Source organism: Fusarium solani (assembly GCF_023522795.1).
Source record: "Fusarium solani strain SB1 chromosome Unknown bctg00000012, whole genome shotgun sequence".
NCBI lineage: Eukaryota > Fungi > Ascomycota > Sordariomycetes > Hypocreales > Nectriaceae > Fusarium > Fusarium solani.
The window spans coordinates 2,010,375-2,035,239 of record NW_027072146.1 but is presented as its reverse complement, the minus strand read 5'-3'; the positions used below and the strand labels follow the sequence as shown (position 1 = coordinate 2,035,239).

General features: G+C 50.4%; 12 protein-coding genes across 12 annotated transcripts; 7 read left to right on the top strand and 5 right to left on the bottom strand.

Annotated features, from left to right (window-relative positions):
• Positions 1-777: 777 nt before the first annotated feature.
• Positions 778-1,236, top strand: MRS44_016703 (uncharacterized protein; the record flags this gene model as incomplete). The annotated part of the gene is made up of 1 exon (XM_046278662.2): positions 778-1,236. One exon carries the CDS (start codon positions 778-780, stop codon positions 1,234-1,236), a length of 459 nt encoding a protein of 152 aa, XP_046130708.2.
• A 167-nt stretch (positions 1,237-1,403) lies between these two features.
• MRS44_016702 (uncharacterized protein) lies at positions 1,404-2,955 on the bottom strand (the record flags this gene model as incomplete). Its single annotated transcript, XM_046282000.2, has 2 exons — positions 1,404-2,891; positions 2,941-2,955. 2 exons carry the CDS (start codon positions 2,953-2,955, stop codon positions 1,404-1,406), a joined length of 1,503 nt encoding a protein of 500 aa, XP_046130709.2.
• A 538-nt stretch (positions 2,956-3,493) lies between these two features.
• MRS44_016701 (uncharacterized protein) lies at positions 3,494-4,546 on the top strand (the record flags this gene model as incomplete). The annotated part of the gene is made up of 1 exon (XM_046273954.1): positions 3,494-4,546. The coding sequence occupies one exon, from the start codon at positions 3,494-3,496 to the stop codon at positions 4,544-4,546; it is 1,053 nt and encodes a 350-aa protein (XP_046130710.1).
• A 362-nt stretch (positions 4,547-4,908) lies between these two features.
• On the top strand, positions 4,909-6,518 carry MRS44_016700 (uncharacterized protein; the record flags this gene model as incomplete). The annotated part of the gene is made up of 2 exons (XM_046272818.2): positions 4,909-5,276; positions 5,324-6,518. 2 exons carry the CDS (start codon positions 4,909-4,911, stop codon positions 6,516-6,518), a joined length of 1,563 nt encoding a protein of 520 aa, XP_046130711.2.
• Positions 6,519-6,584: 66 nt separating this feature from the next.
• MRS44_016699 (uncharacterized protein) lies at positions 6,585-7,145 on the bottom strand (the record flags this gene model as incomplete). Its single annotated transcript, XM_046276661.2, has 1 exon — positions 6,585-7,145. The coding sequence occupies one exon, from the start codon at positions 7,143-7,145 to the stop codon at positions 6,585-6,587; it is 561 nt and encodes a 186-aa protein (XP_046130712.1).
• An 826-nt stretch (positions 7,146-7,971) lies between these two features.
• MRS44_016698 (uncharacterized protein) lies at positions 7,972-9,138 on the top strand (the record flags this gene model as incomplete). Its single annotated transcript, XM_046276662.2, has 1 exon — positions 7,972-9,138. One exon carries the CDS (start codon positions 7,972-7,974, stop codon positions 9,136-9,138), a length of 1,167 nt encoding a protein of 388 aa, XP_046130713.2.
• Positions 9,139-9,292: 154 nt separating this feature from the next.
• Positions 9,293-10,939, bottom strand: MRS44_016697 (uncharacterized protein; the record flags this gene model as incomplete). The annotated part of the gene is made up of 1 exon (XM_046276663.2): positions 9,293-10,939. The coding sequence occupies one exon, from the start codon at positions 10,937-10,939 to the stop codon at positions 9,293-9,295; it is 1,647 nt and encodes a 548-aa protein (XP_046130714.2).
• A 798-nt stretch (positions 10,940-11,737) lies between these two features.
• Positions 11,738-12,648, top strand: MRS44_016696 (uncharacterized protein; the record flags this gene model as incomplete). Its single annotated transcript, XM_046282001.2, has 3 exons — positions 11,738-12,112; positions 12,163-12,410; positions 12,471-12,648. The coding sequence occupies 3 exons, from the start codon at positions 11,738-11,740 to the stop codon at positions 12,646-12,648; spliced, it is 801 nt and encodes a 266-aa protein (XP_046130715.2).
• Positions 12,649-12,981: 333 nt separating this feature from the next.
• MRS44_016695 (uncharacterized protein) lies at positions 12,982-14,516 on the top strand (the record flags this gene model as incomplete). The annotated part of the gene is made up of 9 exons (XM_065618144.1): positions 12,982-13,077; positions 13,154-13,185; positions 13,388-13,429; positions 13,481-13,547; positions 13,599-13,639; positions 13,696-13,905; positions 13,961-14,291; positions 14,348-14,430; positions 14,483-14,516. The coding sequence occupies 9 exons, from the start codon at positions 12,982-12,984 to the stop codon at positions 14,514-14,516; spliced, it is 936 nt and encodes a 311-aa protein (XP_065474216.1).
• Positions 14,517-15,527: 1,011 nt separating this feature from the next.
• On the bottom strand, positions 15,528-16,411 carry MRS44_016694 (uncharacterized protein; the record flags this gene model as incomplete). The annotated part of the gene is made up of 2 exons (XM_065618143.1): positions 15,528-16,018; positions 16,111-16,411. 2 exons carry the CDS (start codon positions 16,409-16,411, stop codon positions 15,528-15,530), a joined length of 792 nt encoding a protein of 263 aa, XP_065474215.1.
• A 1,239-nt stretch (positions 16,412-17,650) lies between these two features.
• Positions 17,651-18,925, top strand: MRS44_016693 (uncharacterized protein; the record flags this gene model as incomplete). The annotated part of the gene is made up of 2 exons (XM_046271079.2): positions 17,651-17,815; positions 17,873-18,925. The coding sequence occupies 2 exons, from the start codon at positions 17,651-17,653 to the stop codon at positions 18,923-18,925; spliced, it is 1,218 nt and encodes a 405-aa protein (XP_046130718.2).
• A 544-nt stretch (positions 18,926-19,469) lies between these two features.
• MRS44_016692 (uncharacterized protein) lies at positions 19,470-24,331 on the bottom strand (the record flags this gene model as incomplete). The annotated part of the gene is made up of 9 exons (XM_065618142.1): positions 19,470-19,510; positions 19,568-19,709; positions 19,764-20,557; positions 20,606-20,793; positions 20,849-21,264; positions 21,321-21,401; positions 21,799-23,629; positions 23,690-24,141; positions 24,200-24,331. 9 exons carry the CDS (start codon positions 24,329-24,331, stop codon positions 19,470-19,472), a joined length of 4,077 nt encoding a protein of 1,358 aa, XP_065474214.1.
• Positions 24,332-24,865: the final 534 nt, after the last annotated feature.

The following is a 24,865-nucleotide window of genomic DNA, read 5'->3' as shown; positions in this document are numbered from 1 at the left end:
TTATGCTTTGCTTGAGCGTTGATTGCTTCGTAAATACGAATGAAATTGCCATCATTCTTGCCTGGGCGATTACAGCCATTAAGCACGAATTCAGCTCTGTCCAAGAGGTGAGTGGTGGAGACAACTGGCTCAAGCCTTGGCGCATAAGCCTCAATTGCAGTCCCGATTCACAAGCAACACCAAGATTGGTCGCGTGGCCCAATGGCAAGGCGTCTGACTACGAATCAGAAGATTCTGGGTTCGATCCCCAGCGTGATCATTTTTTTGCTCTCCTCAGCTTTCGTGAAACGACTTACAACACACTGTCTCCATCTTTTTTTAATCCGCTGTAGAAACGAGAATATTCCGGCAGTGCATCATCTGCCGGCAGTTCCATGTCTGACACAGATCAGCAAATTCACGTTCCATCCGGTTGTCATCATCTCCACTCTGTGCCAATGTGTAACCCTTCCTGTCTCCCAAATATGATGAGATACTGCGCTCTCCTTGCTTTCGGGCATTGGGATTGATGGAAACTTTACGAAGGAATAGCTGTACATCTTATCGCATGACAGAGATCGGCAGTAGGAATATTGGGCCCCGAGCTGGTGTCCCCCCTCCGCGGTCACAAAATAGTTGACCCCCAGTGCGCCTTTTTAAATAAAGTCTGCTGGACAAACTTCCCTTCGAGCTTCATATTTCTTTTAAAACTTCTCAAAGGGAATATTACTCTATCACTCATTGCATTTTATGCCCAAAATTTTTGCGCTCTCAATTGCAATTGCAAAGTCAGCCACCATGCAAGTGTTGATCAAGGTCCCAACCCTATACCGCCTCCTCTTTCTGTACCTTGAACCTTTTCTCGCTATCGGCGCAGCCATACAGACGCATTTCGCTCCTGCAATCTTCCTAAACACCATGTCTCAGACGAGCAAGTACGCGCCCGATAATCAGGTTATTTACGACCAAGTTACCGCTCTTTATACACTCTTTGCCTTTAACGAAGCTGTCCTCTTGAGATTGACAAACGATATCCGTATGTGGAAGGGTGTACTTGTTGGGATCTTTATCTGCGATATTCTCCATCTGTATGCGAGTTGGGTCTCTCTTGGGAATGATATGTTCTGGAATCCTCTTGCGTGGAGAGTCGAGGACTGGGCGAATCTGGGGGCGCTTTGGGGCCTGGGAGTCGTTCGCATTGCGTTTCTGGCTGGGGTCGGGCTTGGGCAAAATGATGACCGTACTAAGATGAAATAAGCCTGGCTTGGTAGATTTCTATGCATGCTATTTGCTAACTCCATTTTGGATGTTTGTTTAGTTACTGACTGGACTGGCTTTGGCTTCAATAAGGAAAAAGGTTAGAGAGCGGAAGGGGATAACGAATCTCAAGAGCGAACCCAAATTTAATCGGTATCTTGTTGATGTCAAGCTTCAGCCTCATTGATCCCTCGTGCTGGCTTCCATTCAAAGTGATGCTTGCCCTTTACCGGTCTTCCAGGGTCATCCCTCTTGAGGTCATACATGTGCTTGCCAAAGTAGTCCAATTGAGCCTCCTGGAATGATGTGGGCAAGTCTGCAGCACTAGAGTACTTGATGTACTCCAAGGAAGCAGCCAAAGCGGGAACGTAGGCGTCCGAACCTATTGCCTTGAGAACTACATCCTTGAGACTCGGCAATGTCTCGAGCAATGCCTGGGCAACTCTGCGGTGTCCCAGAAGGTTGTCGCTGTCATGATCCTGACAACGATAAGTCGCTTCAAGAAGATCAACGATCTCGTCGGATTGGATAATGGCTCCGCCACGCCAGAGCTGTAGGACATGGCAAAAGTTCAGGTTCCATTCATTCTCGGCGTTCGCCTTGGAAATGAGGTGCAGCCCTTGGACAAAGGAAACTAGAAAAGACCCATATGTTGCGAATTGTAGGTTTTTGATGAAGCCGTCTCTGTCATCGATGTTGATCTTGCTTGGCCGGAGTTCTTGGCCTAGAGCACCAGAGACAGTATTACGCCGTGCTGCGTCGGCTGAAGCAAGGCGAAAGAAATGCGAAGCTGAGATGACCGAGATGCAAACGTGAAGACGGGCACCTTCTTCGCAGGTCCAAGTACCCGTGCCTTCGGTGTCGTCGTAGTCTTGGACAACCTTGTCGCGAATCTGGCCCAGAACCGATGAGCCATCCTTTGGATCCTTCGCCCTGCAGATGTTGCTGCCAATACTAACGAGAAAGTTGTCCCTTAGTGGACCTTGGCTGTTCCAAGCTTCAAAAACATCGCCGATCTCGTCGTATGACATTCCCAGACCATGTGCCATGATCCCCCACACTTCGCATAGGGCGGTCATGATGCCCTGCTCGATACCGTTGTGCACCATCTTGACGTAGTGGCCGCATCCACCCGGTCCAAGTTTGGCGACACAGGGCCGACTTTGCTTATCTCGAGCTGCCATTATCTCGAGGAACGGCAACACTTTATCCAATGCCTCTGGGGCTCCGCCAGGGCAGATGGATGGACCATGGCGCGCAGACTGGTAGCCGCCAGAGACGCCCATCCCAATATACTCAACACCCTCTGATCCAAGTTTCTTCTGGCGGCGTTCCGTGGCCTTCCAGTGCTCGTTTGAGGCGTCCATTATTATGTCTCCTGCAGAAAGCCACGGCAGCATCGCGTCGATGGTCTCGTCGCCCACGTTGCCATGCGGAATGCTGAGGATGAAGGCTCGTGGTGAACTCAGGGCCCCGCATAGCGACTCGTGGGTGTGGTAATGGTGAATATTTTCTCGTAGTTTGGCCTTTTCAGCATGAGACTCGAGGGCTTCCGAGTTGCTCTGGGATGGGTCATAGTAATAGACATGGATATCTTTCTCGGCGAGCAACAAGGACATCATGGCCCCCATGCTGCCAACACCAATCATTCCGATCTAGAATCCCATCAGCTTGTGCTTTTTGTAGCAACGAGTTGAGGCTCACTTGTTGAATCTCCATCTTGTTTAGATTGCCGGTGCGGCTTTTGGCGGGGGATGACCTGATGCTGAAGGATTGGGCGAGTCTTGTATTGCAGGTATGTCGATGCTATGATGTGTTGGTATTGTGTTCTTTGTTATAGTTGAAGCCTGGCCCTTGATGGGATAGCTGAGCTAGAAGATGGATGATAGTAGTGACTACTCCACTCATTTTCTCCTAAGTAGTTGACGACGTTTCCGTGACCCGATATCTATAAATTCCCCTGGGTCTTTGACATCACCGGCTGACGTCATTATTGTTGACGGTGACGCTTTTCTTTTCAAACTAGCACGTCAGCCGCAGTAACGAAGAACACATCACGACATCATAACTCAAGTCGTAATACACGGCAACTAGCTGACGTCATGATGCCATTGCCATGAACCTCCATGTCCAAGGGCGATTTCCCAATTTCCCCTGCTGATTTATTATCAAACTGTAGTGAGACCAACGAAAAATCAATCAACTCTCAACTTAAAAGACATTGTTGTCCTGCATCTCACTGCTTCAAGATAAAACTATGGCCTCCCGACTCAACCTTCCTCTATCAATCGCCTCGGTATCTATTGGGCTTCCGAGACACACGCTGCATCAAAAGGTTGAAGCAGCAGTGACCGCCGGCTTCTCAGGCATGGAACTCGGCTTTCCCGACCTCGTCTCGTACGCGACGATCACCCTCGGGAAGGACGTCAAAGAGGATGACTATACCTCGCTCTGTGAAGCAGGAACGCATGTCCGCAGCCTGTTTGAGCGACATAATCTCAGAATCGTTCTTCTGCAGCCTTTTTCTAACTTTGAGGGATGGCCCAGGGGAAGCAAGGAGCGAGAAGCGGCCTTTGCTCGTGCTCGTGGGTGGATCGACATCATGTCGGTGGTGGGCACAGATACGCTTCAAGTCGGTTCCTCGGACTCGCCAGGCATTACAACATCTCTGCCTGAGATTGCTGCTGATATTGCTGAGCTGGCTGATTTGCTCGCGGAGAGGGGATTCCGTTTGGCTTATGAAAACTGGTGCTGGTCGACCCATGCACCAACATGGAAAGATGTCTGGACTATTGTCAATACTGTCGATAGACCGAATGTCGGACTATGTCTCGACACATTCCAGACTTCTGGCGGCGAGTGGGGTGATCCAACTACTAAGTCGAGTGTACTTGAGACTGGCGGCATGACCATTGACCAGGTCAACATGAGCTATGATAGGAGCCTTTCCGAGCTGGCAAGAACGGTACCACAGGAAAAGATCTTCTTCTTGCAGATCAGTGACGCATATCGCGCAGATCCGCCTCTGGATCCGGACGTTGATGAGTCCGGGTTGAGACCAAGGGGACGATGGAGTCACAGCTACCGCCCGCTGCCCTACGACGGCGGATACCTGCCCATTGCCAAATGCCTAGAGGCGGTCATGGCGACAGGCTTTAGGGGATGGCTGAGTGTCGAGGTGTTTGATGGGAGTTTTGAGGAAAAGTACGGCTATGACCTTCTGGCGTTCGTGAAAAAGGCCAAGAATGCGGTGGATAGATTGCTTGAGGAAGTGGATTTGAGAAGAGTCACTACAGGTTATGAAAGCTGAAGTCCTGTATGGTTAGAATAAGCGGCTCGGTCAACGCTGAAGATTTCTATCCAGATATTATGCTCAAGTCTGTTACAACAAGGTCATTAAGCAAGTACCTAAGCCAGAAACCATTCCCTTGCCAAGGGTGTAGTTTGTCTCTGTTATATGGCAAGTGACGGTGGTGAGTCCCAGTCATGGTGGATTTCTGCTTCCTTGATGCCCAGCTTCTGAATGTAAATATGTTGGCGAAAGTATCGTATTGGTCAGCTCGGAACCGAAGGATCTGACTAGGCTCCAACCGCTTACGTTGCCAATATCTGTTCCAGGTTCTGCACGTCAGAGTCACTTTCCTCGGTACACCTTTCTGGAAATAGGCAATCATGGAACTCTTCTGCTCACCAGAGTTTGCCTCGCATGTCGAGGAGCTTGCACGCCGCAACCGAGTACCTGGCCTCTCCATCGCGGTTGTTCAGAATGACCGAGTTGAGTCTACGGGGTTTGGGATGGCTTCTATTGAAGACGATAAGGCATGCACAGCTGACATGTTGTTCGACATTGCGTCATCCTCGAAGTCCTTGACTGCTGCCTCAATCGCATTGTTGGTCGATGACAATGAGAATTATCCTGAGATCCAGTATGATTCTGTTATGTCGGAGCTATTGCATGACGACTTTGTCATGGCTGAGGATGAATACACCAAGGGCATCACTATTGACGATATCCTGGGACACCGAACTGGCATGCCTGGGTAGGCATTCTCTCCAAGGTCAAAGCATTTCACTTACCAACTTCTAGACATGACGACTCCTACATGGGCGAGCACTCAACGCAGCCGGACGATGCAAGGTCCATCACCCGAAACCTGAGAAATCTTGCCCCCGCTGCTCCTCTACGTTTGAGGTACCTCTACTGCAACATGATGTACACCGTCGCCACGCACCTGGTAGAGGTGAAGACCAATAAACCTTTCAGCGAATTCCTGGAAGAGCACTTCTTCCAACCTCTTGGTATGGACTCGAGTAGCCTCCAACCTGACGTGGCTAAAGCCAAGGGGCTGAGCGGCAGACTAGCCAAGGGGCATATTTGGGATAAAACAACCTCATCGTACCGTGAAATCGAAGTCAGGAACTGTCCCGAGGGTCAAGGCGCTGGCTCAGTCATCTCAAGCGCCAACGACCTGATCAAATGGATCAAGGCGATCGTCAACCAGGACGGTCCTATCAATGAGAACGTGTACCAAGGTCTGATCAAGGAGCGATCTTATCGAGAACCAAAAGGTGGGAAGCTCAAGCCTCACACATCTCCGACAAAGTACACCGCGGGAATGGAAGTCTACTGGTACCGTGGCCATGCTGTCTACGGTCACAATGGAGTCGTGTCTGGCTTTGGAAGTCGTTTCATATTCCTCCCAGAGTTCAAGTTTGGCGCTGTTGTTCTTGGGAACGCGGAGGGGACAAACCCTGTGGCTGCACAACTGTTTCGTGATCTCATAGACGAGGTCATCGGTGTGGCGAAAGAGGAGCGTGTCCAACTTCTCGACAAGCAAACGGTTGTGAAAGGCCGGCAAGGGGGCAAGCTAAAGAAGAAAACGCAAGGCAACCAAAGAAACGAAGGAGGAAGTATCGCGAAAAAGCCCAAGGAGAAGCAAAAAGACAACCGGAGCGAAAGCGCCCAGCCCCAGACAAGACCCCTCGGTCAATATACGGGCTACTACTGGAACGCCGGGTACCATGGTATGAAGGTCGAGATCAAGGACGACGCTTTGTTCATAAACGCTACGGACCGCTCGATGGCTTTTACTCTCGTCTTTGAGCATCAGCGAGACCAGACAAAGTACATTGCGCATCTGTCTGATCTCTGGGAGGGAGGTGATGACTTGATCCCGGCAGAGTTTGTATTCGATGGTGATAAAGCCGTCAAGATGGGATTGGATTTAGAACCTCTCATTGGAGATAAGATCTGGTTCGAGAGGAAAGACTCGGTGGGATAGTGACGATTTGGTACATGAAACTAGTCTATATTATACAGTTGCTTGATTTGTCTAGTATCACTGAGATTATGAACTCATAAATGCCCGTTCTGTTCCATAACCCGGCTCAACACCCATCACGACAGCTCCAGGTGGAGCGAAACTATAGTTTCCCTGACTGTCTATGGCCTTCTCCCACACTTCTAATGGGATGGTGTTTAACCTCGACCCCGTCTTTGTCTGAGTGCTTTTTCGCACACCGCTCCAATCGTTGTGCCTGATTTGCTTCTGCGTCTTGTCGACAATAGTTCTCGTGATCTCAACGACATCTTTGGTGTTTGCGTCGTGCTGACGGCGTAGTTCTGCCAACTGATTCTCCATGATGACAGTTTCCTCCAGGCATTTCTCGTACGTGCTGATAAGATTCCATTCCTTGAGGCGGTCCATTCTCTCGGTGAATTGCTCGATGCGATGGACTTTTGCTTTGATCTTTTGGCATATGCTGCATGGTGTTGGTTTGTAGTTGCATTGGGAGACGAGTTTGAGGCCGCAGGTTTCGCCGACTCGACGTTCCTTGTGACATCGTTGTTGGAAACCGGCCCATTTCCAGTAGCCGCAGGACCAGACGGATTGGTTGAAGAAGCACATGGTGATAGATGTAAAAAGTAGTCGATCAAGAGCAAGGGACACAATTCCTTTGCCGCTGGACATGGTGTACCTCTCCCATGCTTAAGTATCCATGCATCTTGTGTTGATTCAGGAAACCGCAATTTGCCCATGCGTTAGTTAGTTCCTCTTCTTGGTATAGACTGAACGGTTGCAAGCATGGATGTCCACCCATCACCCCACCGCAGAACCAACAACAGTCAGAACCAACACACACACACCGTCGGCAAATCCGACAATTTTGGAAATGTGACCCGTTTTGCTGTTGGTTCGGTACCCCTTTTCTTAGGTCTGTGCATGTGATGATGCAGGACATACGAGGGCTTGGCCAGGGCTTGTCTACTTTTGGTGTTTACAGGGGGTTGTTTCCGAATCCCAGCGGCAAGACATCTTGACGGGGCGCACTCTTAGCATGTGCCTGTTGGTTCATTGTCCAGGTCCCAACCACCTTGGCAAAGCTCCCTGTGTAAGTCGGGGCTCGGGGTTCCGGTTCATGCACAACATTACTGCCAATTATAGCATACTACGTAGTAGCATTGGCTTCGAAGAGAAAATGGTAGGGTCAATTGAAGCCGAGACCGATAAGAACAACCCTTGGTTGTTAGTGCCAATCGGCTTCATATCCGAGAGCTTTATAATCCACCTCAAGCACCAATGCGGGGTGATGGGCAGCATCACACTCCTCAACCACAATCACACAGGTTCTTTTGCTTTCCTGAGAGTGTAGTATTGAGTTATTCTTCCGATATATCATCGATATTTGTCATACAGAGAACAGCTTTCAAGGCACCCCGCAATCAACACAACCATGTCAGCAGACCCAAGCCAGAACCTCACAATCACGGCTCAGTGCCTCTGCAAAGCCCATTCCTACTCGACCTCGATCTCCCGCTCTAGTCTCCCTTTCCAAGGATCGATATGTCACTGCAAGTCCTGCCGACATGTCACCGGAGCCATGTACACTAGTCATATCAAATGGCCTGGCCTGACTCGCGACATTCTTCGGTCTAGCCTGGCGCGTTACGAGTTCACGTCAAATGTGAGCCTGCTGTTCTGCGGGACTTGCTCCAGCCCGCTGTTCTGGGAAGAATACTACAAGGATAAACCAGAGGCGCTTGATGTGTTTACGGGAGCACTGGACAATGCTGCAGTAAAGAACCTGATCACCTTTCCGAATCAGATCTTTGTCGGAGATACCGAGGATGGGGGTCTGTCTCAGTGGCTGCTGAACGCGAATGAAGATGGCATAGAAGCAAGGCGCTGGAAAGCAAGAGCTATCAAAAGCGAGAGATTCGATCACGACAGACCAGCGCTAGTGAGCGCATCGAATGAAGACCGCCAAAGCCCAAGGGATATCCCCATTCAGTGCCGCTGCAAGGGAGTTGACCTTGTTCTTCGGCGGTCCCCAGACGACTTCTCACCTACTGAATCTGGTCCACTACCCTTTTTCGTTGATCCAACAACTCACAAACACCTCGCGACCTTTGACGCATGCAACACTTGCCGCTCTGTGTTTGGCGCTGAAATCGTCAACTGGGCCTTTGTTCTGCTTCGCCAAATGCACTATGCGAGCGACACGGAGCAGCTTGATTTCCCGCAATCAGTGCAAGAGCTCCAAAAAGCTGTCTCCAGCCCCAATCGAGATGTTCGTCTTGGAACCCTGTCACTATACAAGAGCTCGCCAGACGTTCAGCGGTACTTTTGCTCGCGATGCTCTGCTTCCATCTTTTACGCTGTAGATGATCGTCCCGATCTCGTTGATGTGGCTGTTGGTCTTCTGGATGCACCAGAGGGGGCCAGAGCTGAAAGAGATTTGATTTGGAACATGGGCTCAAGGGTCGGTGGCGAAGACGACGTGGTTGGTGGATGGCGGGAAGGATTTGTCAACCGGGTCAAAGAAACAGCGGAGAAATGGAGAGTGGAAAACGGCTGTCCCAAGACCTGGAGAAGGCTTGCAGCTGAGAAGAGTGCTTGAACGGTACTCTTGACTTGTAGCACGACTGGGGGGATCATGTATTTGCCAGTTGTCACGAATCTGCACAGGTAGTTATCGTATCTCATTGTTCTTCTTGTCATCAAGGATGTCTTTAAAAGAGGGTATCTGCTAAACGATGTCTCATACTATTAGATCAATGCTCCATCTCTCTGGCAAACGGACTTCGAGACCGAATCTTGCGACCAAAGAAATACAATAACCAGGGAATAGAGGTTAACAGCAATCCAAGACCACCGAGCAAACCTCCTGTACCTCCCAATGTCAAGCTTGAGATCATGCGCGCTGTGATGAGTGGAAACACTCCTCCCAATAGATTTCGGCAGAGACTCTGAGCTGCCAGGGCTGATGAGGCGTATTGATGATAGGTGTCGGCCAGGTAATTGAAGACGGCCAGATAAATGCTGAAAATTCCCATTGTGCAGGAGCCCACGGCCAGTACTGGTGAAACCCAAGATACGCTGGTCTTAGCGCTGAATCCGAACCAGAATAAGCCAATGGGTAGCAAGATGGACTGGACGCAGGGAGAGAAGAGACGCTGTTCGGGAGTACTTGATGGGGCCTTGTGAGGGAAGACTCTTCGAACGATAGGCTCTTGAACGAGTGCCAAAAAGATGCTGAGAATGGATCCAACAATGACAGCTGTATAAACCGCTCCCACCTGGGTGCTGTTGAAGCCGTACACACCTCTAAAAACGATTCCGATGCTGCTGAACTGCATGTACAGAATAGCCCAAGCGAACGAAGCCCAGACGGAAAACCAAAACACAACAGACTCGGTGACTAGCAGCTTCAGGGGAAACGCAAAGCTCCGCCAGATGATGCTGATGTCCAGGTGCAGGGCTTCTGCGACAGAGGGAGAGAATTGCACAATCGCCCCGGTTGCCGTCTCGTACTGCATCGTGTTGAGCTCTTTGCACATTCTCCTCAAGAGCACGTTGCTGCGCGTCTCTCCGAAGAAGAGAAAGAGAACTGCGGTCGTGGCTCCGATGGCGATGAGTTGAAGATAAAAGATCCATCGCCAACCCAAATGGTCCACGGCGATTCCACTGACCAGTGGTCCAAAACCTGTGCCGACCATGATCGAGAGAGAGTAGAGTGCCATAGGTGTATTGCGATCTTGTTTGTGGTAGAGGTCGCTCACAACACCCCCCGTGAGTGTTGCAAAGACGGCAGCACCACATCCAGTGACGAACCGTGAGACCAACATGCCGGGGTAACTATCCGTGAGTGCGCAACCTAGGGTACCAAGGAAGAAGACAACTCCAGAGCCAACAAAGACCCAGTATCGACCGTGCAGTTCGCTCACGGGCGCAAGGATCATGGGCGTACAGCCAAAGCCGCCCACAAACAACGTGATACCTGCGTTGAACGCCGTGTCGCCGACATTCCACTTGTCCCTCAGCGGTTCTGAGGCAAGGGCGTAAGCACCGGCAGAGTAGGCGGCAAGCATTGAAGCCATAAAGGTTCCTGACAGGATGGTTATTTTTTTCTTGGTCGACCAGGTAAACGGCGATTGGAACTTGGAGAGATCGATTGGTGCATTGTCTTTAACGGCAACGTCTATATGACGAGACAAGAGGTATTGCGGAAGTGAAAAGTCAGGATTGAGTGAGTCGAGCCCAAGTTGAGCTCGAACGAAGTTTGACCCGTCAACGGAAGAGTCATCGAGAGAGGGGTTCCTGGCATCGTTGGGTTCCAACGCCAAGCCCTTCTCTAAGGTCTGCCCCTCCTGCCCAGGAGCGGTTTCTTTCGAAGGCTGGTCTGGAAATAAAGAAGTCATTGTGATTGTGTAGTTGCCAAAAACAAAGTCCGTAAGATGGACTCGGCTAAAGATAAATGTTGTCGGCAACGACTCGGTAAACTAGGCCTTTGCCAGCCGCTGAATGTGGACTAGACATTTCGGAGTTTGAAGTATGCCAAGACCCGAGGATGCAACTCGGATTGAGGTAGCCGAGTGTCGATCACGCCCTAGGTTAGGTTGGCCGGGGAGAGACGGACTACTCCGGTCGGTGGCTGTTGGGTAGTCAGCATCGTGCATCAAAAGGAGTCAGCCATGTTGTCATCAGAATGAGACCATGATGAGTGTTTTTTTTTTTGTGTTCAATAATTTCCAGGGTAAGATCTCCAGGGAAAAGCTATAAATGTGAGACCTGTCTGGAAAACTGTTCGATACTCTCTTCCTGAGATGTTACTAGCCGCCTGGAGGCACTTCTTGCTCCAGCCTCCAGAGGCGGGCCCTATTCTCCTCACCTGGAGATTGGCACAACTAATCACCTCACGTGTTGGTTCTCTGAGAGTATTTACTAAATTCGTCGTAAATATTCTTCCTGTCTGTAATATGCCGACGCTGCGATGCTATCTGCATCGTGGAGCGCTTCGGGATTGAGCTATCTGTAATTGTGTATCGGCTTGGGAGCCGAAGGATGATTAATAAGTCGGGTTCCAAACCCGGAGTTGTCTCGGGAGCCACCGTGAGGCTCGAGGAGCGTGAATTTATAAAAAGATGAAAAAGAAAAACAATATCAATGAAGAATTGGTCCAGTTCACTGAAAGACACCGCTAAGCACAATCTTTCATCATGTCGGCGCCAGCAGCGGAACCGACACCTCGAATCCCAGCCCTCGACCTCTTTTCTCTCAAAGGCAAAAACGCCTTTGTCACGGGAGGATCACGAGGCATTGGGGCCGCTATTGCCATTGCGTTGGCTGATGCGGGAGCCTCAGTCTGCATCGCCCAACGTGATACGACCAACACTGACACAGCTAATGCCATTCGGGATAGAGGGGTAAGGGCAGAGATTATTCCGTGCGACCTAGGTGATATGGACGCGGTCAAGGGTGTCTTTCAGCAAGCACTGGATTTCATGGACGGACGAATCGATATTTTGGTCAACTGTGGTGGCATCTTGAAGAGAAAAGAGGTCCTATCGGTCTCAGAAGAAGAATGGGATGCCGTAAGAACCAAGATGACCCCTTTGCATCTGCTCAAACTTACAAACAGCAGGTAATGGACGTCAACCTCAAAACACTATTCTTTCTCTGCCAAGCAGCTGGACGACACATGGTTCCTCGACGATCAGGCAAAATCGTCAACATCGCCTCCATCAATAGCTTCATAGGCGGTGAAAACTATGCTCCGTACTCATCTTCAAAGGGTGGAGTATCGCAATTGACAAAGGCTCTGAGCAACGAGTGGGCAAAGCACAACGTTCAAGTCAACGCCATCGCGCCAGGATATGTGGCTACAGATATGTAGGAACGGCCTTTGATTGTGCTTTGTAAGAATAAAAGTGCTAATTTGTGCATTGATAGGAACACTGCATTACGACCGAATGCAGAGGTTACAGCCGCTGCGATAACTGGCTGCCCTGCTGGGAGATGGGGTACACCAGCTGATTACGCTGGACCTGCTGTGTTTCTCAGCAGCGATGCCTCTCAATACGTGACGGGCGAGGTTCTCGTGGTTGACGGTGGACTGCTAGGCAAATGAGATATATCTGAGCGTTGATAACAAGGTGGTAGAGTTCTCTAGTGGCTGCATCATTCGACAAATTGCATTTCGACTTTTATCTAGAAACTCGTAGTTTGCCCTAATCGAAGCGAGTTACAAACCCTTGCCAGCGACGATCCCTTCACCGTCATTTCGGCCCAACTCCTAAAGAAAATAAAGACCAGGGAGTCTTGTCTGCACGTGACTTTCTTTGTCACATCATTTGTGATAACACGCATCCCCTCGCATCCCCGGCCCACGTCACTCTTCTCCCCCTCTTGCAGCCCGTCGACCAAACTCCCGGAACCGCGCTGATTGTGTTGGTAACAAACCATGTCGTCCCCTAAATCGCCTCCGAAATCCTCTCCAAGGTCGCCCGAGAGCCCTGAAGCGCCGGCGGCTCCGCACGCTGATGACAATATCGAGGCTGTTGGTTCAACCCTGCCAAGCATCTGCATGGTTCCCCGCTTGGGTTCATGGTGGCTGATCGCGATTTATTGCGCAGGACACGGATAGCGACTCGGCTTACTCTGTGGGGTAAGAGGATGTTGGAGATGCGATTTTTGCTGTGTCTGTTCTAATACGGCGTATAAGTGCGGTTACCGATACCGAATCGCTGAGGTCTTCTATTCTCGACTACAAATGGGAAAATGGCAGAAGATACCATTCTTACGGCGATGGCACCTACTGGCAAGTACCTGAGGCCAAAAGAACCTCATGTATTCTAACCTTGATATAGGGGACCTAATGACGATCGTCAACAAGAGGCTGAAGACTTGATGTGAGATCTCTTTAAAACGCGCTTGCTAACATTCATCTAACTTTGAGTTAGTCACGAGCTATTCCGGATTGTGCTCGACGGTAAACTTTATAAAGCTCCGATTGGTGACCACCCACAGGTCTGTCTTGGACTATTTGGCTCAAATTTTGTCACGACTGACGAGAAGTAGGACGTTCTAGATCTCGGATGCGGTACCGGTATCTGGGCCATGTAGGTTCTCACTATAGCCCGCTCTTCTTAAGAGAGTCCCAGTTGACGTTTTCTAGCGAAATGGCAGACCTCCACCCAGGCGCCGAGGTTGTTGGTGTTGATCTGTCACCCATCCAGCCAAACTTTGTCCCGCCCAACTGCAAGTTCGAAGTGGACGATATCAATAAGGACTGGACCTTTCCGGAGAACAAGTTTGACTTGATCCATATTCGCTACATGACAGGCACTGTGCCGGACTGGACCGAGCTCCTGAAGAAAGTTCAGAAGTGAGTTGATCTCTCACGCAAACTAACATACTGGCGTTGTCTAATTATAGTCTAGGCATCTTAAGCCTGGCGGCTGGGTAGAGCATGTCGAGCTATGGGGCGACGCCAGATCTGATGACGAGACCCTTACGCCTGAATCCCCTCTTAAGACTTGGGTAAAGATCTTCAACGAGGTCGGCGAAAAGATCAACAGGCCGTTTTTCTGGAATCCAGTCGACCCCTTCAAAGAAGCCGGTTTTACCAACATCACCGAAGACAAGGTCAAGGTTCCAATCGGTACCTGGCCAAAGGACAAGCATCTCAAGCAGTGGGGTGCTTGGAACCGACAGTTTCTGCTGCAGGGTCTTGAAGGATTCTCTATTCGCAGCTTGACTGAGCTTTTGGGTGTAAGTTAGACTTTATACTCGACATATTGGATGTTGAGCTAATGTTACCGTGACAGTGGGAGTATGAGAAGGCGCAGATGTTTTTGGTGGATATGCGCAAAGAGATTCTGAGCCGGGATGTTCATTCCTATGTGCTGGTGTAAGTTGACTTATCCTCCCTCATTCCAAGATAGGATACTCATTCAATCTAGAACTACCGTCTATGGCCAAAAGCCCGAAGCGTGAGGGAAAGGTACTGCATTGCACGTCTGGTCCAGGCGACGCCATCCGTCACCCTTCATACAGAATTGGACTGAACTTGCGGCTCCTTCTCATGTTTTAAACGATAGAAATCGATATATGAACTGTCATTTGTCCGGTTCCATTGCTCGAGGGGCGGAAGGGGATACAATTTGAACGTTTTTGGAGGATTTGTCATGGCATTTCTGCAATGGACTTCTCTCATATAGATAGATTGCTAGACATAGTAGCGAGCGCGAAATTTCTGAGACGATATCGTTATCACGCCTGATTCCGCATAGCATTACCCAACGGGCTTACCAAGGTTCTATAGGGCACTTGTGTCAGTCCATAACTAACCCTCCGCCTTCTATGACCCTTCATGCCTCTCTGCTCAAATCTGATACCACTCAAGCAATCCCCTCAAGCTATCCATCCTAATAAAGAAAGCCATTTTGCAAAAGGCCCCATTATAACTATCTAAGATATCCCCATGCCCTAAACCCTAGATTACCCATATGATTGCTGTGACCTCGGCGCTGCCCGGATATGTTAAGCCAACCTCTCGAGCTAGAAACCGCAACAACCCGTTATGCGAACAATTTCTCGATCCATCAGAGTTGATGCCAGAGCTCTACATACTGTTTATGTCAGCTTGTCACAAGACATCCTACTCCCATGTTGGATCCGGACACCCATTTCACAAGGTCAACCTTGCTTGAGCGCTATTGTCAAGTTACTAGAACGTGCCCAAAATAAAAGTCAATTGTCTATCATGCAATGCCAGGTCTAATTCCAAAGAAATACAGGTAGTAAGTGTTGAAAGGAAATATCATGTGATTGGGGATGGTGTTAGGGGTGATAGACATAACTGTCCCAAGAAACATCCACAGAAAAAGGAAATTTGAGTGTACATCTCTCCAGGAAGGGGATTGAGACCGATACTAGGGCATCAACATTCCATGACGACCCAATGCCTCACGTGTAAGGGCAATGCGTGATGCTTCAGCCAAATGCCTAGACTTCAGTGTAAACTGCGCTCGCCGGTAGATCGAAGCGCTTGCGCATCGAGAGACGGTGCTGATATACAACCTGGCCGTCCGAGCCCACGGATCTTGACCATGAGTTGAGCGGAAGAAGCTCAGTTGAGTCGCACATTGGCCGATGGTCGTCATTCAGGCTCATCATGGCCAAAAACCATAGAGCAAGGTTGACTGTAAGGGTGCTGTCCCCAGACGCGCCCCATGGAATAGCCTGCCACTCAACATGGAAGGCTCTGGGCGTGCCCGCCTTGGAGACGCGGACAACGACAACCTCGTTGCTAGTGAGAACAAAGCCATACCGAGTGCCTGCGGTCCTACAGTACGTGACGAGCCGGCCGATTGGGTACTTGGCGGAGGCTGAAGTCCCCAGAAGGTCGCTGGAGTTCCACTGCTTGGCATATTGGACACAACTAACGAGAAGTGCCTCATCATCACCAGAAAGCAACGTGAATGCTGGACAGAGACCTTGCAAGGACAGTGATGGGCGAAACTCGGAGGTTGGTAGATGGCGCCCCAGCCGGATGCCAATGTGGCGAGCTCCAGCTTCTATGGTGTACTGAAGAATGGGAAAATATGACGCTGTCCGACCGTCTTGAGATCAGCGAGGGATCTAATGCTAGGAATCTCCGTTGGGACGTGGTTCGTGATCTGAACTTGTTCGTTCAGGATGTCTCCATACGCCTCGATAAGTGTTTCGAGGTTGAACTCAGTCCAGTTGGACACTTCGAAACAGCTGACTGGTGCAGCAGTCTTGTCTTGGGGCACGGTCCTTGATGGACTTGACTCGTCCCGAATCGGCGGGTTGGCCTTAGTGAGGATGGCCTGCAGAGACTCGAAAGGGGCAGCCCAAGGAAACATGATGGAAGGGATGAGTGCAAAAATGTGGAACGCCATGATATTCTGGGGATGACGTTACTGCCAAGACAGGAAGAAGGTTTGGGGACTGCGCGAAAAGAAATGACAAGGATGCGATCGATACTGAGTTGGTGGGAAGTTTGGGGATGAAGTGAGCGTCTAGGATGGAGCTGAAACTAGGTATTTTATACTCAGACCACCTCCATAGTCTGACCCATCATCAGCTAGAGGGGAAGCACAATGCTTGAGACATTACTCTGTGCCTCTCAAGAAGAGAGTTGCCTTGTGACAGGCACACAAAGTGCTAGACACTCAAAGAGTTGCGTCTTGCCAGCATTCCCCACGTAGGCAAGGTCTAGCATGGAAATCTCCCCAAACCATGGTCATGTGTCTGGTCTCCTTGTTTGACCTTCGCTTCCTGCCTGCGCAAAGCTGAAAGTCTTCAAACCCACAGGCCGGCCTTACCAACTTGAGGGGCCACGTAGCCACGTTGCTGTGAGCTGCCGAGGGCCGGGTTGCCTTGCTTTCAGGTATTCAATCAAGCATTTAACGCTACAAGGGAGACAAAGACAAGGCGCCGACAACCATCCAGATGTATCCTTTAAACTGGTACCCTTTGGATTGTTCTTAATGACGTCTCCAAAAGAAGACGCTTATTAGCAGACGTATTCTCTGGGTCCTCTTTGCTTTGTTCTAGCCAACGCTCCACGTCTCCCTACCGCAGCGGCCGGGCCAACTTGCAGCGACAAAGGCATATAAAGCATCCACCACAAAGGGGCTTCTTTTTGGAAACGTCACCAAATTGACAGACAAAGAACACAAAGCATCTGTAAAGGCGTCCTATAACCGGCGCTTGCATGATTTGTCGGCAGATCTTAACAGTCCTTTGAGCTGCAACGCTGCAAAGACCAGCCTCAAGTCAAAGCTGCCCTCTAGTCTATTCTAGCTAGCTTTAGACACGTTGGTTAATGCTCAGCCTTTGTTGCTTTGTTTCCACCCGGATGGATGTGAGATGACGTCTAATAGATACCGAGGTGAACGGGCTAACTTTTCCCATCCTTTTTTTGCTCTTGCTGCTTATGAAAAGTTGAATGGTTCATCATCTGTCCTTAAAACAACCGCCTGTCCAACTCTGCCTCATCAACTTCTTGTACCAAACGAGACTACCTGATTACACTTGGCCATCATACAAGACGACCCTTGCCCGTATCTATCACCTTCTTTCTATTTTGACCCTTCGCCATGCCTTCCCTCAAGCCCCTCCCTGATTGCGAGGGCCCGAAGCTCGAGTGCTTCACCGATGATCTCCTTGCCCATGACTTCAAGTTCCTGACCATCATCGACATGGGGGCTCACTCTGTGGTTGTCAAAGCTGAGATTGACGGCAAGATATACGCCATCAAGATGGTTAGTTTGTGCCGTCCCCATACTTCACCCCAGATATCGGCTGACTCTTAACCCCAGTTCCACTCCGAGGGAACCACCCAGCCTTGTGCGCATCTGTGTCCCCTCCAAGAAGACCCATACGAAGACGGAGAGGCCTATAACCATAAAGAGAGATACGGATGGTCTGACTCCTTGATCGAGACCTTGGTCCTTTACACCACGTCTTTCAACAGCGAATGTCGCGTGTTTGGTAGGCTGAAGGAAGTGGGCCGCGAGGATCTTGCCGTTCGTGTGCATGGCTACATGCCGGTGTATCTGAATGAGCAGGTGGAAGAACAGTTCAAGATTGCACTCGACAACTGCTCTTTTCTCAATTCACCATCTGGAGCCCAGTTGTTGGACCACCTGAACCCCGAAGAGCCAGTCATGGCCATTGTCAAGGACTGGGTCCCGGGAGGACACCCAGCTCATGATGAAAGCGCCCAGAAGGAGGGGGAGTGGCTACGGCCTACCAAGTTTCCTAAAATGCTACGCGATCTCAAGGAGCTACACAAGTGTGGCATCGTTGTTCGCGACCTCAAGTACCAGCAGTACATCAACGGTACGATCGTCGACTTCAGCCACGCCTGGACAATCCCACACATCTGGGGTCCTGAAGAAGGGCTTCAACCACGCTGGGCATTCGCGAGCATGGCGGCCTGGGACTTGTACTGCTTCCAGTATCAGGCGATTGGAGAATGGAACTGGGGGGCCAATTTCCCCGAGTCTCGACAAAAACCTTGCCGACTCGTCGCTTACAGGGGCATCAATGGGCGGAGCATCCGAGAGTATGGACAGACGAACTACGGGCCCTCGGTGTACGACCGTCTTCGGCCGCGTCCAGGCAGGCAGGGACCTTTCCTCCCTTTGTTAAACTACGAAGGTGCCCTCGTGTACATGACCCAGGATGCACCATACGACCCATCTCTTTTCGACTGGAGAAACGTCGGAAAACAAGGCGGCAAGAACACAAAGGGGGCAGTGACGAGAAAGAGAAAGGCGGCGGCTCAGCAACCCCGACAAGCAAAGAAGGTCAAGCCAGCAGACGAACCGGAGAAGAAGAAGAAGACCAAGCAGACATCAAAGGCTTAGAGGTCAAGCCAAGGGTCTGAGCCCAAGGGAACGTCCTCTTGGCCCTTTCACATCTTTTTAAAACCACGCATTTGTAGCCATTCTTGATTTGGTTACTTTGGGATTTGTCCTTTTTAGATAGATGCATCATAACTATTGCGACATGTACTAATAACCACTTCCATGCATCGAATAACAGCCAATTTGGTGATGTTGAAATATATTCTGATGACTCCTGCATGGCCCGGGCCCCCTTACCTCCGCATCGGATATGCATAGCCAGCTCACCGAGTGCCGTGCCGTATCAAATCAATGTCTACATGATTCCTCGCACTGCCAGGACCGATCTTGCCTCTTTAAAGATCTTGAAAATCATCAAGGCAAATCTGATAATGTTGAGTTCTGGACAGGTTGAAAGTTGGGAGTAAGGGAACTGCGAGCTATTACTCCCCCGTTTCAAACCTACCCACTAAATAACTCGCAAACAAGGTATATTCCTTTCAAGTTATTTCCTTTATTCTGTTTTTCTAGCAGTGCCACAAAGTTGTATCCACACATGTTATTCTCACGTTGACTCCAACAATGCCTCGATCCCTATTCGGCGCCCTGCTCAAGTCGTTAGGGTTACTCGTTGCAAAGCCAGAAACCAAGTCAGATGCTTACCTGCAGTCCGCGGGTCAAACTTTTCGTAGTAGCTCCCAAGGTATAGCATCTGGCGCAGAAGATGAGGGTTGTCATTGAACATCCTTGCCCAGATCGACTTGTCACGACTAAACATGTTTACAAACGTTTCCAAGTGTTGATGCTTTATAACTCCGTTAGCGACATACGAAACTCTTTCCAGGTCAACTTTACTTACTACCCATATGAACATTCGCGTATGGTTCTGAATGCGGTGTACGCAACCCGTCAGAATGGTTATTTGATCGTGGAGTTGTTGAATTGCCTCGGTTGTAGAAGCTTCCAGAAGAGCATGAGCATATACCACAACCGCCGTGGTAAGGATCTTGCCGACAGAAAAGTTGTGTAGATCAAAGCCGGCCTGGTCCCATAGAGTCTCGACAATTGCTGCAATTGAGTTAGCATGGCGGTGGCATTCTGCAGCTGACTCTCTCTGTGCTTGACTTTGGGTCGAAGTCGGCCTGAGGGCTTTGAAGTGGACTAGTTGGCCGATATGGTGATATAGCAGGTGCATGTATGCAAACTGCCGAAGGGTATCGTGGCGTAAGTGATGAGAGATGTTTGAAGGAGTCCAAAGAAGGCTGGCACTTCTTGTTGCTGAATGACGGGTGAACTTGGACAGAACTTGATTCACGTCATCCTGGCCATCATGGAACAGCTCGTAAAGCTCAGCTAGTATCTCTGAAAGGAACATGACTTCCTGAGACACACTGACAACTTTGACATTTGAATGAGCTCCTAAAGTCTGACTTGCTCTGCCTCGCTTCAAGGCTAGAAACTCATCGTCGTGCAACATGTGGGGAATCTTGTCTCGGCGAGAAAAGTGCGGTGTCAGTCTGAGTGGAAAGGATATCAGTCTATCCATGAGTGCCATGGTACAAATGAGCCGCCTGTGTGTCTCCACAGACACAGATGGCTCGCCCTCGCTGATATCCAGTAGTCTCAGAGCTCTGAGCATATTCGCCGCGAAGCCTTGGGGAAGTCAGTTAGCTGGTAGATTGAAGGTGAGTTTTGACTGACCAAGATATACATATGCTTGTCTTGAGCCGCCAAATGCCAGTTTGTAGGTACCCAGCAAGAGGTAAGCTTGGATTGTCGGAACAGACGGCCAATCAAAGTCTTCGACAAGGAGGGTTCGGGCGTGCTTAAAAAGAAGCTCCCCCCTATGACACGGTGGTAGATCTTCGGTGAATGGCGCCATTGAGAATCTTGGATATGTGTAAGAGCGAGTGAGTATCAATTATGTACCAGTATAAAACCTACCGAATGCTCAGAGCCATGATGGAGTAGAGAATTACCTTGGGGATCTGACTGGTGGAAAAGTCGGCAAGGAATAACTCCTCGTCGAACATGAAGTGAATATCGCTGAAGTTGCTGAAATACAGGAGTATTAGGGAGTGAGTAAACTCTCCCTCTCTGAGAAGATCCTCCGGGCGCCCTTTTCCAACGTCTAACCCCAGAGTCCCACGTTCCATCCGATAATCTTGGTTAGCTTGTCTCATCGGAGGAGACTCGAAGGCGCTTTGCTCTGGCGGCGCCCATGGGGAACTGGGGATTAGATCTGAGCGGGATGAAGACTGGGACTTGGGCGTGTAGGAGCAGTGAAGCTTTCTCGCCACACATCTTTCACAGCCGGTTGCGCCACCCTGGACTTTGCAGCGGACTTTGCTAGACCTTGACTCACTGGTCAGCAATCATCACCACTTGACTCAGCCTGGGAACATTCTTCGCTTACCGGCACGCATAACACGCTCTCCGCGGCATCTTGGGCAAGTGGTGAGGGATCACAAGTACCTGCCCTCGTTGAGAAGACCAGCTGCGAAGAAGAGATTAGTACTCTGGCGACATGCGGCTTGCGGAGCACGCCATCCTACGTGCCTCGTGTACGACAGTGCCTAGGTAGCTAGCGCGTGAGAAACAGCTGGTGAATGCCAACCTGTGAGAAAATATCATGAAAATCACACGGCTTCGGTCGTTGGATGGAGATGAGTCAAATGGGTAGTACATATGTAATGATCCTGATCTACCTCTGCATCACAAGACAGATGTGTCTAAGTAGCTAGTAACCATTTCTAAAGGCCTGTCCAGGTAAAGGTGTCTGGTACTGAGAATGACACATCAGTATGTGCTTGATCGCTTGATAAGCCGATATGGACCGTATACGCCCCCTTCTCCGCGTGCCATCTCCCTGCCGCCGAATCATAGACGCTCACACTATACTTGTCTAGGCGCGCCTCGACAGTTTGCGTCTCCCCTGGCTCAATTTCGACCTTTTCAAATGCTTGTAGCTCCTTCACAGGCCGTACAAGTCCAGGGACTGAACTATCGTGAGGTGCAGACACGTAAAACTGGACTACAGCCTTGCCTCGTAGAGGGCCAACGTTTGAGACTCTAGCCCTAACCACAACCTCCTCTTCAAGACTCAACGTCTTTCTTCCGTCTTGGATCTCAGCGTCGACAACCTTGAAGCGTGTGTAGGAAAGTCCGAAGCCGAATGGGTACAAAGGCTCAGGCTTGCTCTCTTGATCATACCACCGATATCCCACGTCAAGCCCTTCTTCATATCGAAGAATGTCATCAGGGCCGGCGGGGAAATTTCCAAACGATGGGTTATCCTCCAGCCTGCGTGGCCATGTCAGCGGCAGTCTACCACTAGGGTTTACTTGCCCGGAGAGAATGGCTGCAACAGACAGCCCTGCTTCTTGTCCGGGGAACCAGGCTTGTACGATGCTAGGAACGACATCGACGATTTGAGAGAGACCAATGGGTGCGCCTGAAAAGTTTACAACCACCGTCTTGGGGTTTGAAGAGGCAACTGCCTTGATCAAGTCGTATTGTTCCGGTGTGAGGTCCATCGTGTCTCGATCGAAGCCCTCCGACTCAATCTCGTTAGTCGTTCCGACGCAGACAATGGCATACTCAGCTTCTGAGGCCACTTTCTTGGCATCATTCAATGAGGCTTGCAGGTTGATCTCCTCATGGAAGCGAATGGAGCTTCCTTGAAACATCTTTCCAAACACAGGCGGTCCAGCCAAGATATCAGGGTCGCAAGCCCAAGACTCCAGCCTGATATTGTAACGGCGACCCTCTTCCACATGATGGGTGAAACGTCTCTCCAGCTGCTTTTTAAAGAAGTAAAAAGACTCAGGTCGCAGTTTGGTCTCTTGTGGTCTTTCAAAAACAAGCTGGTCGTTGATGTAGCATCTCGCTCGTCCTGTGCTGATGACCGACAAGATTGCGTTGCCTGTTGACGGTGCCACCAGATCGAATGTGATGCGTGTACAGTATTTGACCTTGTCAAGATATTCTGGCCACTGTTCCTTGATCATGTACTCGGCTTGAGGGCGGAACTCTTCGTGAACGAGATCCTCGCCAATGACAGAGCCGTTGAACCACTCCAACCGAACAGGAAGTTCAGAGTGATGCGGCCTGTCCGTAGGAAATACAAAGCTGGGGTCAGCGTGAGGAACTGCCCCAAAGACAGGCACACCCGCTGCCGTCCTGGTTCCGTAGCCGAGCCTTTTGAATCCTTCGATCGGAGTAATCGCATGCAAAGCATCGACTCGGGCACTTCCTCCGCCTCCGAGGACAACAGAGCTCGCATGCTGACCGATCAACGCGACAGTTGAACTCTTTGGTATGGGCAATATGTCTCCAGCGTTTTTGAGCAAGACGATTCCGTCTGCTGCGGCTTCTTTAATAAGATTATCGCGAGCCTGGTCTTCAACCGCGCGCTCGGGAGGTTCCTCGGGGTTCTCGAATCGACCGAGCCGATAAGCCAACTTGAGAATGCGTAAAACGCTCTTGTTGATGACCTCCTCAGAAATGCTGCCCTGCTGAACAAGCTTCAACACCGCGTCCGAGGTGCGCCATTTCGGTGGACCGGGCATCTCGATGTCGACACCAGCGTTGATTCCAGGTGCGACCGAGTAAGTCCCCATCCAGTCTGAGATGACGGGCCCTTGAAAGCCCCATTCATCTCTCAAGGTGCCGTTGATGAGATCATCACTGTCGGCAACATAGGTTCCTTGGACTCGGTTATAGCTGCACATTAACGGTCAGCAAAGACGAGGAGCCATGCAAATCATTAAGAACACTCCTCACCTTGACATGATACACCAAGGGTCCGAGAACTTAAGCACAAGCTGGAATGGCTTCAGGTAAATCTCTCTCAACACCTGCTCCTCAACTTCGACGCTGAGCGTCGTCCGTTGATTCTCGGCATCATTCGCCACAAAGTGCTTTGGAGTTGCCGCGACACGGCCCGTAGACTGGCATCCACGGACATAGGCAGCTGCCAAATGGCCCAGAACGAGAGGATCCTCGCTGTAGGTCTCATAATTTCGACCCCCAAGCGGGGAACGGATCACGTTGAGGGTTGGACCCAAGAGGACATTTGCAGACTTTGTCTCTGCTTCTTTGGCTATCGCGGTGCCGATTCTCTCTAGGATCGACGTGTCGAATGTCGAGCCGAGACATGTCCCGCATGGGAAGCATGCAGCCTTGATGCCAGAGACATAGCTTTCTCCCCGGGCACCGTTGGGCCCATCAGTGAACTGAGATAAAGGATGTCAACTTGCGTTCGTGTTTGACAAACTGAGAACAAAGACATACCTTGATATGGGGTACAAAGACCCCGTCCCTTTGTATGACTGGGGTGCGCCACCAGTCAACACCCGAAAGAAAACGTATATTTTCCTCAAGCGTGAGAGATGAAAGAATCTTGTAAAGAGAATCGGGACTCATTGTGGCGAGCTGTGGAGGATGCGGTGTGTTGAACCGAGATCGGTCATTTCGGCGGCGTCTTCCCCTCTTATGCCCTTGCAACACATCCCATTCGTACATGTTCCCTCTAAATGCAACCCTGCAATTCGTTACCGGGCGCGGAAATAGACCCGTGGAGACTGAACAAGTGGATTCTTGGCTCTCCGAACTGCGATCGGCGTGGGTGATCACTCATTGGCTCTCCGGCCGAAGCTTCGGAGTCCTCTCGGAGTCTTGATGCACTGATTGGCTCGAGCTGAGGGGCCGTGAAGTGGGCAGACGATCGCGATCTGGGGATGAATGGCATCATCTCGCAGGCCAACTTATCGAGCCAATCCCAGGCCGCTATTCAAGATCCAGCCTGGTCAGGTTTGCCGATAGATCAAATTGATCGAATGCTCTCCCCGCGCCACGCATTGAACTATAGCTTCTTTGAACAGCCAACGCGTTGGAGGTTAATCTGCTCTCATCAACTGGGAGGGATGACGCGATCCAAACCAACAAGCGAGACTTCAC